Genomic DNA, 18900 nt, shown 5'->3' with positions numbered 1-18900 from the left:
TGTTTTACTATACCTCATACATATTCAGTTGACGATTTTTTTTTTATATATATGCATTGGTTGAACGTCCAAATTCCTCCCGTATGCATGCGCAATATACTATACCAGTGAATCAGTATTTCAAGGTCCGAAATTCACACTTCACCAGCCCAGCTGCGTTTTGCGCGACATCGCGCAGTACGCGCGACACGCACGCCAATGTCCCTATATAGTTAACGAGTTGTGGAGGGGCATTCCATATTATAGTCAGAGGGGTGTTTCGTAAAACATGATGTAAAATTGTTGAACAAAATGGTTGGCAACGTCTAGTTTTTGACATTTTTTTTTTTTTGGACCGAAAAGGTATTTATGAATGGGAATAAATGTGTGTTTTGGAGGTATTATAACACTCTATTTAAGACCGGTTTGAGTCTGGATGGGCGATAATTTACCTCGGCTTCGCCTCGGGTAATTATCGCCCATCCAGACTCAAACCGGTCTTAAACAGTGTGTTATAATACCTCCAAAACACACATGTATTCCCTTAATATTGCAGGGTGGGTCACCCCAAATTATCAATTTAAATAACAGACTTTACTTTTTCAAAAAGTCCAATCACAAAAGAACTCCATAAGAAATATTTACAATGATGATTTGTTTATAAGTTACTACTTAAAAAGTCAAAATAACAATTTGGATATTCGTCAAATCACAAAAGAATATATATGTGTTTCGATAATCACAAAAGTGTTCCCTCAACCACACTTAAAATAGATATATTCTTACTTTTTGTTTCGTACTCTCTCATACGTTTACAAACTTGTATCTGCCACTGTATTTTCATTTTGAGACATCACAATTTCAGTTTCTCTTGGTTCTGCCTTGATGACACAACGACAGAACATTGCATAAAAACCCTCTTTGAAACCATCTAGACGCCACCAGTAAAGCAAAGGATTGATTACAGTAGACAGAGTGTAAAGCAAGGCACCAAGCCAAATCAATGCCAAGACAGTTATATCATAAAAAAGGTTTGGTTTGAAGTGGGTAATCAACGAAAGAATGCCATACGGCATCCAAGAAAAGAATGACGTCATAAGAATGAGAACAAACAGAATTAATAAACGACGAGTCTGCTGGACCCGGGTTTGGTCTCGTTCCATATTGGCACTTATACCTGCCGTGGATGCAAGAGGGGGAGTATACTGTTTGATCTTACGGAAAGCCAAGAAATAAGCAAGCGCGGTGATAACCCAAATTATAAACGCTACCAGTGAGTAACCAAAAGTGCGTATTACGACGATAACATCGGGGTCAGATATAGATATGAGATATAACATTAAGCCATAGGCAAGACCAAAGAACCAAAGAAGGATGCACACTCCGATCAGACGATACCCAGTCACCAGTGAATCGTATCGAGCCGGTGGCATAATGGACAGGGCTAGATAACGATTGATAGCAGCAGAGAAAATAGTTAATACTGACACCGTGTAGGCTGCGGTAGTAAGGCATTCAGAAAAAATAGACTCAATCCAAGGAATGGTTGGTCCTGCAATGGCAAACAGGAGGTCAGCCAGGGCCAAGTTGAAGATGAATGCGTAGTATTTGAGGCGGAGCCGTTTAGTTCCAGCAAACACTGCAATCACAAGGAGATTCTCGACTATGGCTACTGCACAGCCAACGGTCATGGAGTATTTCATCGCAGTTATAAAACTGTCAGCCATGATGCAGTGAATTTCTTTCTGATACTACGTGCTACATTGAAGTGGACAAAAAAACACATTATGACGATATTAGGTTTCCATGTCGTTTGGTGACACTTTAAACACCAGCTGTCATGACAACAACGGCCTTATTTTATAATTAATTTGATTGCAATGTCTTTGTTTAGTTTGTAGACGTAATACATTTAAAGGGGAAAAACTCGTCCGCTTACCAGTTGTGTAGAAATTTGATTTCTCTTCCGCTATCTCGCTATCTTCCGCTATCTCAATGTCTGAAAAGTAGTATACAAAATATAAAACATTTTCCACCGAGTATTGCTAAAGCTCTGTGTAAAATACTGACATATGACAAGCCCCTAATCTGCGTTGGCATCATGTGCATGTTCTTTTACTCTGCATGAGGCACATTTGAATTTTACGCTGACCTCAAGATTTGTATTGCAAGGTTGGGATATGTGCATCAAATAATGAAGGTATATAATTATAGGTATCTCGACATAGTACAGACTCGGTAGCAGCAGTCAAAGAAATAATGTAGAACTATCAGATAACGTTTCACTGGTAGCAGTTAATAGCAATCGCTAACCCTCATTTCTTCTCAAACCTTATTTAAGTTAAATATCCTTTACACAATGTTATTTAGTTTGTAGTTTACTTCGTATATATGATTTAATATTGATATTCTGATACACAGATATAGCGCCGTTTCGAAGGCAAATGGCAAAATAAATCCGTATAGGTCTCTAAATTCGATGGCTTTTTTACGCCAAGAACCCATACTTTCGTATTATTAATAAAACTGGAGTTTCATGACCTAGCTGGTGGTAATTAATGTAGGCCTAGAGGTAATACAGGGTGAGTAAAAAAACAACCAACGAAACCCAAATGTCGGGCCTATTGTTTTATTGAAGTTCTGCATGTAGCACTTTCAAAATCTAGTATATAAAAGTTCAATTCATGAGCTTTTTGTAGTACAAGAATCATTTATATCACTCATGTACTTTTTAAGTTACGGAATTTTAAACGCAACCACCGTTTTAAGGTTCTGTCCACGGATCACCAAAAATGTGCGCGCTCTTGATCTTTCAGCAAAACGAAAACAATTCACACACATCCTTATGTGATTTGTTTTTGTTTTGCTGAAAGAACACTGAACTATTTTTGCGATCCGTGAACAGAATTTTTAAACGGTGGTTGTGTTTAAAATTCCGTAACTTGAAAAGTACATAAGTGATTTGAATTATTCTTGTATTAAAAAAAATCTTATGATTTGGACTTTTATATCCTAGATTTTAAAAATGGTACATGTAGAACTTCTCTAAAACAACGGTCCCAACATTTGGGTTTCGTTTTTTTTTTACTTACCCTGTATTTTCCCAACACTTTTAACATCTGTTCACCGACGGATGTGATACTTTCGGCCCAATTGTAAATACAAAACCGTCTTTTCGATGAAGTTGGTTATAAGTGTACCTATTTCAAAATCAGATACGATGACAGTTAGCATACTCGTTTGAAAGGGCGTAGATCCGATCTTCCCTTGTGTTGTAATAATTTGATTGTGCTCTAACTCAACATTTGAATCGATCGGACTTAGAGCAGATCCTTGTACAAATGCAGAAGATATAAAGTGGTTGTACATACTACTTTATTGATATGATATCGCTTGGTATAATATAAAAAAAAATAATTGATTAGGTTCTAACTGATTGATTTAGTCGATCAAAGTAACGTACGTAGAGTAGATTCTTGTACAAGATATAAAGCTATCGTATAGACTGTTGTTTATATAAATTCACTTCGTACACATTAAAAAAAAGAATCCATTGATTATGTTCGAACTATTTAGATGAGTCGATCGAAGTAATGCACGTAGAGCAGATACAGCTATATAGAAACGACTTTTGATAGGATTTCGCAAGATCCGTTCAAGATTAAAAAAAAAGGAAGTTTGTAGTCCTTCCAAATTGTATTGGTAACTTACTTCAATTTCAGCGATGTGCCTATTGCCACAGCAACCAAGTACGGTGTTTTAGTTCAGCCTGGCGGAATCATAAAAGACGCGTTACGCTGACCCTCGGGAGGTAGTTCGTGTCATCTACACAGAATGGCAGAGTTTAGCCGACAGGGTTATTTGAAATCTTTCTCTGTTGTTGAGAGCCAAACTCTATAAAACCGCCATCGTCTTTATTCATTACATGGAGCATGGAGTAATGTCCATATGGCAAGACGCTTAATTTGCAAATATGCCATTTAACGATGTCCCGATTGTGCATTGAAGCCCCTCATTTGTGCATGACCATGCATTATTAACGTGCAAATTTTCCATATTTTACAGTATTAAAGATGGCCTCCCTTTATGCGCAGTTAAACATAACATGTAATCATCTTTGTAGCTAAGTTAACTGATGACACTCGCATAATCATGATCAGCTACCTCCTTTTTTTTAAGTGAAAGATATATATATTATATATTTATTTGCTTTTGTGCTTACTATTTCTCCTGAGCGGTTGTAACTCCCTTCCCCGTGTGTTTTACCCACATATTTCCATATTTCTCCCGTTGCCCAAAACGTTGGGTATTAAAAGACAATAGGCAAATGAACGTTTTTACCAAGAATTTGTCCATTATGTACTACCTATTGAGCGATTGTATACACGGTTTACCCAACTACCAAATCCTGCAGGGTATGGAGTAAATATTTAATTGCTTCTCTTTGTCAAACTCCAAAATAGTGCGGGGGAAATACATGGTAGTTTACTGTAGGATCTGTTTGATGAAAAAAACAATTCATCCAAATTTTAGAAATGTCTGTTTGGGATAATGATTTTATATGGGAACAACTAACAACACCTGTATCATGTTGTTGACGCAATTATTTAACCAAGGATCAGATCCCCTTGCATTTATATCCAACAGCATTGAGAAAATAATTCAAGTTTGGTATCTTAAAGCATACGGTGGACGTAAGTGTTAGCCGTACTCTTTTCTAATAAGTAATGGCTGCCCAAAGAAAGTTGTCCAGCTGAGTGGCAAAATAAATCCATATAGGTCTCAAAATTCGATGCCTTTTTTACGCCAAGAACCTATGCTTTCGTATTATTAATAAAACTGGAGTTTCATGACCTAGCTGGTGGTAATTAATGTAGGCCTAGAGGTAATACAGGGTGAGCAAAAAAAAAAAAACCCAAATGTCGGGCCTATTGTTTTCTTGAAGTTCTGCATGTAGCAATTTCAAAATCTAGTATATAAAAGCCCAATTCATGAGTTTTTTTGTAGTACAAGAATCATTTAAATCACCAATGTACTTTTTAAGTTACGGAATTTTAAACGCAACCACCGTTTTAAGGTTCTGTCCACGGATCACCAAAAAGGTGTGCGCTCTTTCAGCAAAACGAAAACGATTCACACACATCCTAATGTGATTTGTTTTTGTTTTGCTGAAAGAACACTGAACTATTTTTGCGATCCGTGGACAGAATTTTAAAACGGTGGTTGTGTTTAAAATTCCGTAACTTGAAAAGTACATAAAAAGTGATTTGAATTATTCTTGTATTAAAAAAATTCTTATGGCTGCCAAAAGAAAGTTGTCAAGCTGAGTGGTATATACATACCGATTATTGGCGGTCAATTGGGAAGGTGATCATCATTATCGTGTGCTTCTTTACTCTTCTTGCAATGGAAAGTTTTTTTTTTCATTACTGAGGCAACTTTAATTATTTGTATGGATTTAGGGATGGGGCTACATTTTTGCCTTAATGAGATATTATGGTACATTATACACAGCACTCGTTCGGGTTGAAGTATGCTTCTTCTTTCCTAGTCATGAGTTAGTGACTTATGGTTTCTTGTCTACTGCATTCACTGATACAGATAACTCCGATTTTGTTGAGGAATTAGGCACTACGGCCCAAACAAGGTGGACAAATTACCCCTGGGGATGACGTTGTGTCAAAATGTACTGTGATTAGATGAGGACATAGTCGGTGAACTAAAAACAGTTCTATCAAATGTACGGGGGTTTCGCCTTGAAAAGAAAAAAACTCATTGCAAACAGTCAGCATACTAGACGCTATACAGTTCAATTCAGGTTGATTCGATTCTTGTTTTTTATTTAAATATTGAACGCTACCACCACTAAAAACAAGTCAAGACATACACAATTTGGTCTACACTGAACAGTACAAAACACTGTTATGTGATCTGTTTTTTAGACAAGCATTACACAGCAAAACTAGATTGATAGCACTAACAATTACGAAAAATTAATATGGACCTTTGAAAATAGCTTAATAAAACGAATGGACTGGATGAAGCCCAAGAAGCGAATGAGCGGTCATAGTAACTCTGCTCAGGATCATTTTCTGTATGATTTAGATACCAAAAGTGCTCATTTTGACCATAAAAAGAATAATTTACGCCGGTCTTGCCTATACAGTGTGTATAACTGATCGACACATAGGCGCTTAGGCTACCTTGTATGAATAATCATACAAAGGTAGCCTAATCGCCTCTGTGTCGATAATAATATGCCTGGTCTACAAAAAAGCGAGTTTAGCGAGTTAGCACAAAACTAACACAATTGTTGCTATCAGTTTATCAAACTTGTTTACATGCGATGTATGTTAAGCATGAGGTGATAGCAAGAAAGTGTTTAGAATTGTGTTTGCTCGCTAAATACAGTTTGTGTAGACCAGGCAAATATCCACAAAAAAAGCAATGAGGCTACCTTTGTCCCAATGCATAAAATGTAATACTTGATCACATGGTTAATTTGACCGCTCTAGGAAAATTACTCATAATTCTGTCAAAACGATCGGATTTGGACGTTTTATTTCTCATTTTAAAGTGGAAAGGTGTCTCTTTCAAACTATACCTAAAGTAGTATCTATGTTGGTTACATATTCTACGTCTGGCATTCCGTGATATATTTGTTGCATTTTTTTTTTATTCACCCTGTACAGCAAATCTAACGATTGTATACGGGTTTAACATAATGCATAAAGTTATCTCTTTTTTCTATGTAAAACAAAGTCAGTGGTTGATTTAATGTATTTTAGGTTCACTCACCAAAGTTGAAAGAGCAGTTCAGCAATATGAATTTAATATAATATTGTACATATGGCTTAAAATACTTTAAAAACCCCAAATACCAATTTGAAATGCTACGGTTTATCCTTCACATCGTAAGGCATTTCATGAAAATCATTAAACTTCGTTGAATCTTTTTTTTCCATAACTGTAAGTTATTCAAGCATGATAATGAGTTGTATGTATAAAAAGTAGCAGTTACTTTTCTGGCAATTTTTGAATTAAGCATTTGTTCGAATCAATATAAATCAAAATGAAGCAAAGGCTTTTACTGGAAATCATTTGCTAAAGCATTGCCCTTTAACCTGTTTGCTTTTGTTTGACTATTAGCGATTGCTTCACTTCGTATGAATTAAAATGAGTGAATGCTTCAGATTATGAGTATTGATTTGTCAATTCTTTTCGCGGCTGTCTAGGGGCTACCTTGAAAAGGGAAAGCAAATACGTCTGTGTGCAAAATTGGCAAATTGTATGAAATGGTATTAGCACAAGACTAAAAACAAAAAGATATTCGAATTGCAATCTGTCGGACTTCACGACTACACATATTTTTGCAAGTGTTAAACAGATATTTTGCACTGGACAGCAGGAGGTCGTGGGTTAGAGTCCCTCCCGAGTGTTTTTTTTTCCAACTTTCACTCGGGAGGTCACAAACTAAGTAAACTAATGTTTATACGTCGTGAAGGGCAAAACCTAATTTTGATTCACATCACCCCGACGCAAAATTCCATCTTATGAAGATATTTCTCTGGTATTATATGAACAGTAGAAAAGAGAAATTATCCGGGAATCATTACAATATATCTCGTTGCATAAGATTTCAATGTTGGCATCCAACCTCATTTTACCGCGATCAGTGAATTTACGAAATCAAATGGTCTTATTTTGTGAGGTTTTATTTAATGTTAACATGTATTTATCAGTATTTTGATTTTTGCAGTCAAACACAATTTGTATGATTTTGTGGACTGAGGTAAAGGTTTTAGGTAAGTTTCGTGTGTGCAGAGACTCCGCTAATGAAAACTATTTGTCTATGCAATCAATTCAACATCTGGAAACATTTGCTCCTATTATGCTGTTCGGTGAATGCTTCACAGTAAAAGAAACCATTTTCGGTCATATGGATTCAAGCATTTCCTTTTTCTTGTTGGTTTTATTTCAAAATAAATTAGTTTGGATACAAACGACCAAAAAAACAAGGTTTTTGTTTTACTCTTAAACCGTTTCCCGAAATGAACTCCATATTTTCGATTCGGCATAACCGTATACTTGTATTATATTATTACTGTCCAAGCAACCGGTAAAAAACCCAAGCAATTATATTATGTCGATCAATTCAAATTTGATTTCCACAGTCAGATCATGAAATAGATTCGAGTGCAAGGCTTATATACCCTTCCTCTAACACCAAATTATTTTAAAAGAGTGGCACAATATAACAATGGAATTTACAAAAGGCTCCTCAAGCAATACTTTACAACCGATCACTTTAGATTTTAAACAAACCCCGAAATGTTTTGATAATCACAAAATTACCTTTAGCCACAATGAGGTCTAATAACGGAACCATTTTTATTACAGGAACACAATTGCTCCATGCACAATTTTATAGAAATGACCGTGTTTGTAATTGTCTACTTCAAAACTAAGATAAGAAATTACGATATGCGACAATATTCCAAATACTGCAGGGTGGGTCACCCCAAATGCTCCATTTTAATAACATATGTTACTATATTTTTCAAAAAGTCCACAGACTAAATAAGGAATATTTACAACTGATTATTTTTTTTTATGTTATTACTTAAAAACTCAAAATCACCGCGATTTTTGTTAAATCACAAAATACATATGTATTTCGATAATCACAAAAGTTCTCCCTTAACCACACTTAAAACAAGATGTATTTTTAGTTTGTGTTTCTTACTGGAAAAAACTGAAATCAAAAAATACAATTCACCAAATTGCGAAACCTAATTTCCAAACGTTGATCCCGCACAGCCTGTCCCCTCTTACGTTTACACGGGGACCGCTCGATATTCCAAAGTTTCAATAGTCCAAATGCTCTTAAGTCACAAGGTTTGACAGTTCGAATGCACCAAAATTCCATAACAGGGGGCTCGTTAGTCCGAAAATGAAATAAGGTTCATTAATCCGAACATTTGATGCAAAAGTCCAAAGGTTCAGCAATCCGAAGGTTCATTAGTCCGAAGGTTCATCAGTCCGAATTTAGAATAAGGTTAATCCGAAGGTTCAATAGTCCGAAAGGAAAATAAAATTCAATAGTCCGAAGGTTTATTATTCCGAATTGACAACAAGGTTCGATAGTCCGATAGACTATAAGGTCTAATAGTCCGAATCGGCAATAATTAAGGTCCGATAGTCCAAATCAAAAGAAAGGTCCGATAGTCCAAAGAGTCAGACTGACGAACCGTATTACCCATTCGGACTATCGAACCTTATTCTCAATTCGGACTATCGAACCATATTGTCAATTCGGACTGTTCGATCCCCACCGTAATTCGGACTATCGAACCGTATTGCCAATCAAGGGCAGATCCAGGGGGGGGGGCAAAGGGGGCCATGCCCCCCACCCAAAAAAACGAAACCAATTTTTTTTTTTTTTTTTATGTGACATCGCAATATAGGCAGGCAATGAGTACACCACCATCTTTTCCTCAAAAAAACATTGGTTAAAGTGGTCAGAAATTGCCTCAGATCGCACCACAGAGCATCTAGAATCCAAAAAAAATTCGGGGCCTTTAAGCGGGCCCCGAACCCAACGCCGTAATTTTTGTTGCCCACTTTTTGGGGGACCAAATTTTTTTTGCCCCCCCCCAAAAAAAAAATGTGTTCTGGATCCGCCCTTGTTGTCAATTCGGACTATCGAACCTTATTGTCAATTCGGACTATCGAACCCTACTGTATATTCGGACTGTTGGACCTTATCTTAAATTTGAACTATCGAACCTGATTGTCAATTCGGACTATCGAACCCTACGCTATATTCGGACTATCGAACCTTCGGAATAATTAACCTTATTCTTTTTTGGACTATCAAACCCCACTGTATATTCGGACTATCGAACCTTATTCTCAATTCGGACTATCGAAACTTATTGTCAATTCGGACTATCGTAACCTACCGTATATTCGGACTATCGGACCTTATCAACTATTCGGACTATCGAACGTTTTTGTCAATTCGGACTGTCGAACCCTACCGTATATTCGGACTGTCAAACCTTCGGATTAATTAACCTTATTCTTTTTTTTCTTTTCTTTTTTTGGATCATCAAACCCCACCGTATATTCGGACTATCGAACCTTATTGTCAGTTCGGACTATCGAACTTGTATATTCGGATTATTGAACCTTGGGATTAATTAACCTTTTTCTTTTTTTCGGACGTATGGGCCCTTCGGACTTTCTAACCTTCGGACTATTGAACCTTCGAACTCACGAGCCTTCGGACTAATGACCCTTCGAACTAAAAAGCCTTCGGACTATCGAACCTTTCGGTCTATCGGGCTATAACCCGTTTACACACCCGTATCTGCCACTGTGTTTTCATTCTCAGATCTTTCGACTTCAGTTTCTCTTGGTTCCGCCTTAATGACACAACGACAGAACAATGCATAAAAACCCTCTTTGAAACCATCTAGACGCCACCAGTAAAGCAAAGGATTGATTACAGTAGACAGAGTGTAAAGCAAGGTACCAACCCAAAACAATGCCACGTAAGTTCTATCGTAATAAAGGTATGGGTTGAAGTAGGCAATCAATGAGAGAATGCCATACGGCATCCAAGAAAAGAATGCCGTCACAAGAATGAGAACAAACAGGATTAATAGACGACGAGTCTGCCGGACTCGGGTTTGGTCTCGCTCCATATTGGCACTGATGCCTGCCGTGGATGCAAGAGGTGGAGTGTACTGTTTGATTTTACGGAAAGCCAAGAAATACGCAAGCGCGGTGATAACCCAAACAATAAACACCACCATTGAGTAACCAAGGCTCGTTATCGCGTCAAAAACCTCAAATGTAGGTGAAGCTACTAAATATGTCAATAAACCATAAGCAAGAGCAAAGCACCAAAGAAGGACGCAAACTCCGATAAGACGATATTTAGTCACCAGTGAATCGTACCGAGCCGGTGGCATAATGGACAGGGCTAGATAACGATTGATAGCAGCACAGAATATAGTTAATATTGAAACTGTGTACGATGTGGCATAAAGACCATCAAGTATAAATAACCTGATCCAAGGAATGGCTATTCCTAAAACGGCATACATGAGGTCAGCCAAAGCCAGGTTGAAGACGAAAGCGTAGTATTTGATGCGGAGCTTTTTAGTTCCAGCGAACACTGCAATCACAAGGAGATTCTCGACTAGGGCTACTGCACAGCAAACGGTGATGGAGTATTTTGTCGCAATTAGCACACTTTCCGCCATGACGCTGTAAATGGTCGTACTGATACTACGTCCTGGAGTCAAGTAAACCAAAAACATATTTTAACGATGTATCCGATTTCCCCGTTATGTTTGTAGACATAATACATTTGATACAAAAAAGGCAGCTTACCAGTTAAATTGTGCAGTGATGGGATTTCTCTTCGGCTATCTCACTTCTACCAGGAACGATATCTTCACTTTAAGCGTCGAATGTGATGTACATTCTTACACGATATCTGAAAGAAGTTAGAAAAAACTTAGAACATTTTCCAAAGTAAAGATCTAAAAGTCATTACCAGCCGCTGTAGGCCTTCCTTTCAATTTTAACTTCAAAGTCTCACGCAGATAACACTTTTACAAGATTAAAAAAATAATAAATTGATTGTGTTCTAACCAATTAATTTAGTCGATCGAAGTAACGCACGTAGAGCAGACAAATCCGTTATAGAGACTTCTTTTTAACCCTCCGACGCAGAAAGCACATTTACTAACACGCTTACAGTAAGGGGTCTACAAAAAGAAGTGTTTAGCGAGTTAGCACAGAACTAACAAAATTGTTGCTATCAGTTTATCAAACTTGTTTAAATGCAATGCATGTTAAGCATGAGGTGATAGCAAGAAAGTGTTTAGAATTGTGTTTACTCGCTAAATACAGTTTGTGTAGACCAGGCAAATATCCACAAAAAAAGCAATTAGTCTACCTTTGTCCCAATGCCTAAAATGTAATACTTGATCACATGGTTAATTTGACCTCTCTTGGAAAATTACTCATAACTCTGTCAAAACGACCCAAATTGGACGTTTTATTTCTCATTTTAAAGTGGGAAGGTGTCTCTTTCAAACTATACCTAAAGTAGTATCTATGTTGGTTACATATTCTACATCTGGCATTCCGTGATATATTTGTTGAATTTTTTTATTCACCCTGTACAGCAAATGTAACGATTGTATACGGGTTTAACATAATGCATAAAGTTATCTCTTTTTTCTATGTAAAACAAAGTCAGTGGTTGATTTAATGTACTTTAGGTTCACTCCTCAAAGTTAAAGGAGCAGTTCAGCAATATGAATTTAATATAATATTGTACATATGGCTTAAATACTTCAAAAACCCAAAATACCACTTAAAAATGCTACGGTTTATCCTTCACATCGTAAGGCATTCCATGAAAATCATTAAACTTTGTTGAATCTTTTTTTTTCTCATAACTGGAAGTTATTTAAGCATGATAATGAGTTGTATGTATAAAAACTAGCAGTTACTTTTCTGGCAATTTTTGAATTAAAATAATGGAAAAGGTGTGGTCATTGGCACTCAGTGATCGAATGAAAAGGTCACTGTTTGTGTCAACGGTAGAGGCAATGCTTGATCTATACGGAGCTGAGACCTGGACCCTCAATGCTAAGATGGAGAAGTCCCTGGATGGGTGTTACACTAGGATGATGCGTATGGCCCTGAGCATCCCGTGGCAGGATCACATCGTCGCTTTGCTCACGAAGTGACAAAAACCTCGACAATCGATAATTGTTCAATTTTGATTTTTGATTTTTCCCCCAGCCTTTTTATAATAGTTGTCTCAAGGAACAATTTCTTAATAAATGTAAACAAACATTTTACAAAAAGGCTAAAACCCGTGTTTTTTGTTTGTATGTAGTGTAAAAAAGTGTAAATTGTCCTCACGAAGTAGGCAAAAGGTTACCTCATGAGCAGGGCATTGGTCTACGTGCATCAGGATGGGAGCATATCATACATACAGAATAAAAAAGACTACTCGGCAGCGCGTCCACGGCGCGGACTTGCATTGAGGGTCGCGTGCTGGAGGAATCCGGAAGGATACAAAATTAATAATGCCCGAAAACGTGACGGACGCAACGCTATTTATGCGCAAAGAGCACAATGTGCATCGCTAATAATTATGTGTCTGCATCGCATAAATACTCGGTGTGCACATAGATAAATTCTTATTCTATATCTATGGGTGCGCATTTCTAGCTTCGCGCACGTTGAGCGAGGAAAGATACATTTAGCTCCATTACTTTACGTCAAAGGGACACTAGGTCCTGGAACAGCCCAATTGGGCTACAAAACGCGCTTTGAAAGAGATGATGATAAGGCAAAAAAAAGTCTCCGGTTTGTTGTATGGAGCTTGCCCAAAAAGTGGTGCGGCGACGCGGATTTTTTTTTTTTTTTAACCCGTTTTTTTTTCGGGGATATCAAGACCTAGTGCCCCTTGAATTTGTTGCGCGTCTACGAGAGACAACCAAAATGGCGGAGATCACACAGTGAATGGGCGCGTGTGGAAGCACTGCCGATCTCAACCTCGTCCCCAGGGTGTCGAGCAGTACGCGCCCACCACTACCTGCTCTCTCACCCTGGTATTGGATCATTTGCATGTGCAAGATTTTTGCACACGTATGCAAATGAGGAACAGTCTGGTGCCTGGATATGCGTTACATATTAGCGTTTGTTTTTGTATGCGGTGTCTGGGGTAAAAACAGAGTTTATTCGTAGCAGCGCGAGCACGGCGTGAGTTACGAAAACACGATTTTTGAAATCAAACTGTTACGATCTTATCGAGACAACATGCAGTATCATATTTCATATTAATATGAGCAAATTAGAAAGGAAATTAGTATTTTCGAGAAGGCGTGGATGAATGATCGCGAAAACACGTACTGCACGTTGTGAATAATAGCACCAAGTACACGATAAACTTCCATTACTAGCCAATTGCGGTATCCAATCAGGATACAGGAAGAAAGTTTCCTATCCAGGGTTTACTATTGGAAACGCGGTTGGAAATAAGGTAAGCACTGGGGACGAGGTTGCTGCCGATCTAGTCTTTTCATTCTATATCTATGGAGCATAGATCGCGTGAACGATGTTGAAAAATAACAGACTCGCGCGCTAAATTGTCGTATGACGCGTTCAAGTAACAAGTTTGTTGCCTCTGCAAAAGTACAAATAAGTCAAGCCTCCACAATTCATGTTCCCCTTCCCACGACGTGACAAAAACTGTGTAAAAGGTAATGGGAAAATATGGGACCCAATGTATTGATGTTCTCACGAACTGCAAACAAAAATGAATTACTGTTAAAAGATATAGTCTATCATTTGTAACGTGCACATTTTGTTCGTTTGAAGCAAAAAAATACTAAAAATCTGAAGAAGGGTGCCCAACAACTAACTTGATGAAATGTCAGCTCAGCTTCAGCTGTATATTCCGAGAAAAACAACATTCTACCATCCGATTTCATATCAAAAGTTGCTGAATCATGTTTTGAATTGGGCCTGAATTTAGCGTATGAGACACGTCCTCGCTGAGCCTAATAATGCAGCTACGCGATGTCGTGCAACGATCCTACGAATTACAGCAACCGTGCGCGCATGTGCGTAGTGCCATGCGCTTTCACGCACTTCGCCGAATAAAAAAAACGAACTACTAAGGCAAAAAAAAAGTCTCCGGTTTCTGGTATGGAGCTTGCCCAAAAAGTGGTGCGGCGAGCCGGCTTCTTTTTTTTTTACCCGATTTTTTTGCTTCAAATGTCGGCTGATGACTGCAAAATGGTGCCCGACTAAACTTAGTGCAAATATATGGGAGTCCAGAGAGGCTTATTCTCGACCATAACCCAATCTAAAAACACGTTAAAATTGTGCAGCAGCAGGATTCCAGTCAATCCAGTGAGTTTGGCGGTTTTGAGACATCATCTTTCATTAAAAAGAAAACGGTTTTCATTTTGCCGACGCGCATGGCTACGGGGGGGGGGGGGGATTTAACCCCCCCCCCCAAAAAAAAAAACCATTTGTTTATGAAGACTGCCCTTTTCTATTCGAATGCCCTTTTTTTCAACAGCGCTTAATCCCCCCCAATATTTTGTAAAGAGTGCCCTTTTTTTAACAAGTGCCCATTTTGGTGCCGTTGCGGATGCCTTTGTTGTTAATTTCGCGCATGTTTCGCCGTTAAAAGCACAATTTATTTTACGGAGGCCAATTGTCCGGGGAAAAAACAAGACTATGTTTCAGCACTTCTATGCAAGTACCCGTTTCTAAAAAAAAAAAAACCAATAAAAATGATTTGGTAGTGCTGCGCCACTGATTTCCTCCTGGTCAGGATAAAGACGATCTGGGCTACTCCCTATAAGTGAAGCCACGTCCACAGCCTTCCCTGACATGAATATCGTACAAAAACATTGCTTTCACTCATGTGCTAGATGTGTTTGACTGCTAAACCGTGTGTTAAGTACAAACTTTCACGAGTTGCGTCCACGTATAGATTGTGTTTATACAAAGCATTGTATTGAAGATTCAATAAGTCACCTCATGAGATTATATTACCTACTGCATGTGCATGTCTTGCAGATTCGAAAAGATTATGTTGTAAAACCATGTCAATTGACCACATGACATTATAATGGGTATTCTGTCTGCATTGTACATGGGTCTTGTTACAAGTTTATTTGAATGACAATTTCTTTGCCAATCAGAACAATTATTGTTTCCGTCCACATTTATGTGCTAGTTGTGTTTATTTGATTGAAACTGTTATTAAAAGTGTTTTACTGTATTTTGAGTGTTTTTGGTATTTTTTAAATACATTTAAAATTTTCCACCACTAAGAGTGTTATGGTGCTATTGAAACTACCATATATGGATCCAGCATGCCTGAAAACATAGATGTTGATACAAGGATCATCCAAATCGAATAAATAGAAGCAGTTTTATGAAAAAAAATTTCTTAGCGGGTCATTTTGTCGGCCATATTGAAAAAAATGGCCGCCAGCTTGGATTTTCAAGTGGCCAATCGAGTTGATTTGTGAAGTATACCCTAGTAGAATATTATTGTGCCGCATTCCACTGCAAAATAGATGTTATCTGCTCAAGCCAACTCTTTTATGAGACAAATGGGGCTAATTTGCCGCCTTTTTGCAGCTTTTTTTCAAGAACCGCTCATCCAAACAACGTTAAAATTGACACTGCATATTTCAAGGTCCTGACCAATACACTCTCCGATTTTCTATACAGTGCCCAGTTCTGGACATAATCAAAGTGCAGACAGACAGACACAACGACACACAACAGAGATAGTTAGATGAATGAATAGGCGTAGCCAGCAGTGTAGAAGGGGGTATCCCCCCCCCCCAAGTTTGTTTTGTAAAGACTGCCCGTTCTATTCAAATGAAGTTGTTACGAGCGTTTACTCCCCCCTCCAATATTTGTATAGATTGCCCATTTTTTAAGAAGTGCCACTTTTTTAAGGTCGTGCCAGCGCCAGCGGCCGTTACGATTGCGGTTTTTTTTCGCGCATATGTCGCAGTGAAAAACGCTACGAAAAAATACTTGTATGCACTCTTAACAGTTTTCGTCACTTCGTGAAAACAGAAAAACACGGAGTTTCGGCTTTTCTTTTTGTCTCATTCAATAAATTAGGCAGCAAAACTTAAAATCGAAAAACTATCGATTTTCTAGGTTTTTGTCACTTTGTAAAACCATGGTGGATTATGGCACCGCTTTGTTGGCAAATAGCAATGAACATCCAGATGTAAATTGACCTCATATTTCAATGCTTTTGTCTACCACATGAAACAATCTTAAAATAATCAACATTGGAGTTGTTGCCTTAGCTGGCAATAATGGGTTACGTGTCAAGCTAATTTCAATGCACATTTAACATCGTCCGTCGATGTTATACTTTTGGCCAATTTTCAATTAATCAAAACGCATCCGTTTGATTAAGTTTAAATATATATAATCACGCAATAAATTCAGAATATATATGATCACAGTTAGCTAGCTCGTTTGACAGCATGTAGGTCAGATTTTCATATCATGTTGTAGGACATTGATTGTTCGCTTATTCATTGAGTCGATCGAAGTAACGTTCATAGCGCAGATCTTTAATCCTTAAACCAGATTTAGAAGTCGTTTCAGAGACTGGTTTTTTACATGATTTTGCTGAGTCCAAGATTAAATATAAAAATAATGGAACAGGCGCTCTGTGTAGTCTTACAAATAATCTGTTTAACTTACTTGGTTTTCAGCAATCTGCCTATTGCCACAGCAACGAAGTCCAGCCTTGGTTCAGGTTTGTGGGATTCTTAAAATACGAATCACGCTGACTCTTGCTATTCGATGAACTATATATTCGTGTCTTACACGCAGAATGGCAGAGTACATGTAGTGCGTACAGGGTGATTTGAAATCTTTCTTTGCTGTTGTTGACAACCAACCCCTAGTAAAAACTGCCTTCGTTCTTTTATTAATTCATTACATACATTAATAACAGCAAGACGCTTAAATTGTAAATAAGCCATTTTAATGATCGCCACATGGTGTATTTAAGGCCTTCATAGTACATGCCAGTAATTAAAAATATACAAGTTGCCCTCCGTTTATGTTAAACATAATAATGTGATAAAGCAGACAGGGTGATTTAAATCTTCTCCCGTTCTAACCAACTCCTAAAAAAATTGCCACCCATCTTTTATTCATCACAGCAATATGGCAAGACACTTAATATGCAAATAAGCCGTTTCAATTGACCTCCACATTTTATGTTCAATACCCTCATATATGCAAAAAAAATACATATGTTACAGCATTCGTGATGGGCTCCTTTGTGGGAATTTAAACATTACATAAGATTATCTATCTAGCTAAGCGTATATACTGATGACAATCACGTAAACTGCCGTTGGTTTTGAAACAATCCCGCATGAACAGATATATCATTTCTAATTGAGAAGAAAATAAACGATCCTGGTTTTCGTTTCAGACCAAAATATTCAGACGTTCTCATAGTGACAATCTTCTTCAGTTCAATTGCACTGGTTTTGTAGTCACTATGTGGACCCGTGAGCAAAACAGGTTCACAGAGTGCAAATAATGTAGACGTTTTGTGGACTTGCCAAGGTCCGGCACACAAGGTTCCCCCCCCCCGCCCCCTTCGAAAAAAAATAAGGTTTACGAGGAGTTTTAAGGTTAGGGTCTTCAGGGGCAAAAAGAAGAGGAAAATGCAAGAAATTCATATATACATATATATAATATTACACATTCTAGCCCAACCAATGTGGTCGCTATTAAATGGAAATTGTTCATTGTTTTTTTGATTATGTTGATGAAACCTATAGTCCACGCTGTTTGACCATTAGTCGATCTTTCGTTCAAACAGGTCACCATCGGTGGGACACCTATAGTCTTGTTCCATGGAGACAGCTACCATGCATACCCTGAGCGCTATACATGAGCTCATCAACAAAAAATATAATTGAAATGCCAGCACAATAATTGAAATATTTGGCTGTATGATAAAATGAATAAGGTATTATAGGTTTTCCCGGTTATTTTAACACTTGTATCACACGAATTCCCTATATCGATACTTTTATTTCGTCCCCGAACATCGCCAAGCTCAATTCTCAATTTGAATTTCAAAAAGCCACAACTAGATTTCATTTAAGGTTCAGTATAATTCAAATTGTTAGCATTCCGATTCGTCCAAAATCTTTGAAATTCGTCTCGTGAAGCAATCGGCGTTGAATTGACCAAGCAAATTCTTTTTTTGTCATTCGTTTTCATGTTGTTGTCATTAGCCTACATTTCGTCCCTAGTGACTTAAATCGTATACGATTAGAAAATGCGCCCTAT

The 18900-nt window shown here is 37.7% G+C and overlaps 2 protein-coding genes across 2 annotated transcripts; both read right to left on the bottom strand.

Annotated features, from left to right (window-relative positions):
- Nucleotides 1-459: 459 nt before the first annotated feature.
- On the bottom strand, nucleotides 460-3866 carry LOC119743541 (sphingosine 1-phosphate receptor 3-like). The gene is made up of 3 exons (XM_038219967.1): nucleotides 3691-3866; nucleotides 1919-1978; nucleotides 460-1737 (listed from the first exon to the last, which is right to left on the bottom strand). Exon 3 carries the CDS (start codon nucleotides 1704-1706, stop codon nucleotides 792-794), a length of 915 nt encoding a protein of 304 aa, XP_038075895.1. The 5' UTR covers nucleotides 1707-1737; nucleotides 1919-1978; nucleotides 3691-3866; the 3' UTR covers nucleotides 460-791.
- Nucleotides 3867-10090: 6224 nt separating this feature from the next.
- Nucleotides 10091-17467, bottom strand: LOC119743507 (adrenocorticotropic hormone receptor-like). The gene is made up of 3 exons (XM_038219925.1): nucleotides 17284-17467; nucleotides 11386-11491; nucleotides 10091-11287 (listed from the first exon to the last, which is right to left on the bottom strand). The coding sequence occupies exon 3, from the start codon at nucleotides 11253-11255 to the stop codon at nucleotides 10341-10343; it is 915 nt and encodes a 304-aa protein (XP_038075853.1). The 5' UTR covers nucleotides 11256-11287; nucleotides 11386-11491; nucleotides 17284-17467; the 3' UTR covers nucleotides 10091-10340.
- Between the last annotated feature and the right edge of the window lie 1433 nt (nucleotides 17468-18900).

The sequence above is a fragment of the Patiria miniata genome, unplaced genomic scaffold (assembly GCF_015706575.1).
Source record: "Patiria miniata isolate m_02_andy unplaced genomic scaffold, ASM1570657v1 HiC_scaffold_6, whole genome shotgun sequence".
NCBI classification, from domain to species: domain Eukaryota; kingdom Metazoa; phylum Echinodermata; class Asteroidea; order Valvatida; family Asterinidae; genus Patiria; species Patiria miniata.
This window is presented reverse-complemented; position numbering and strand designations above follow the sequence as displayed.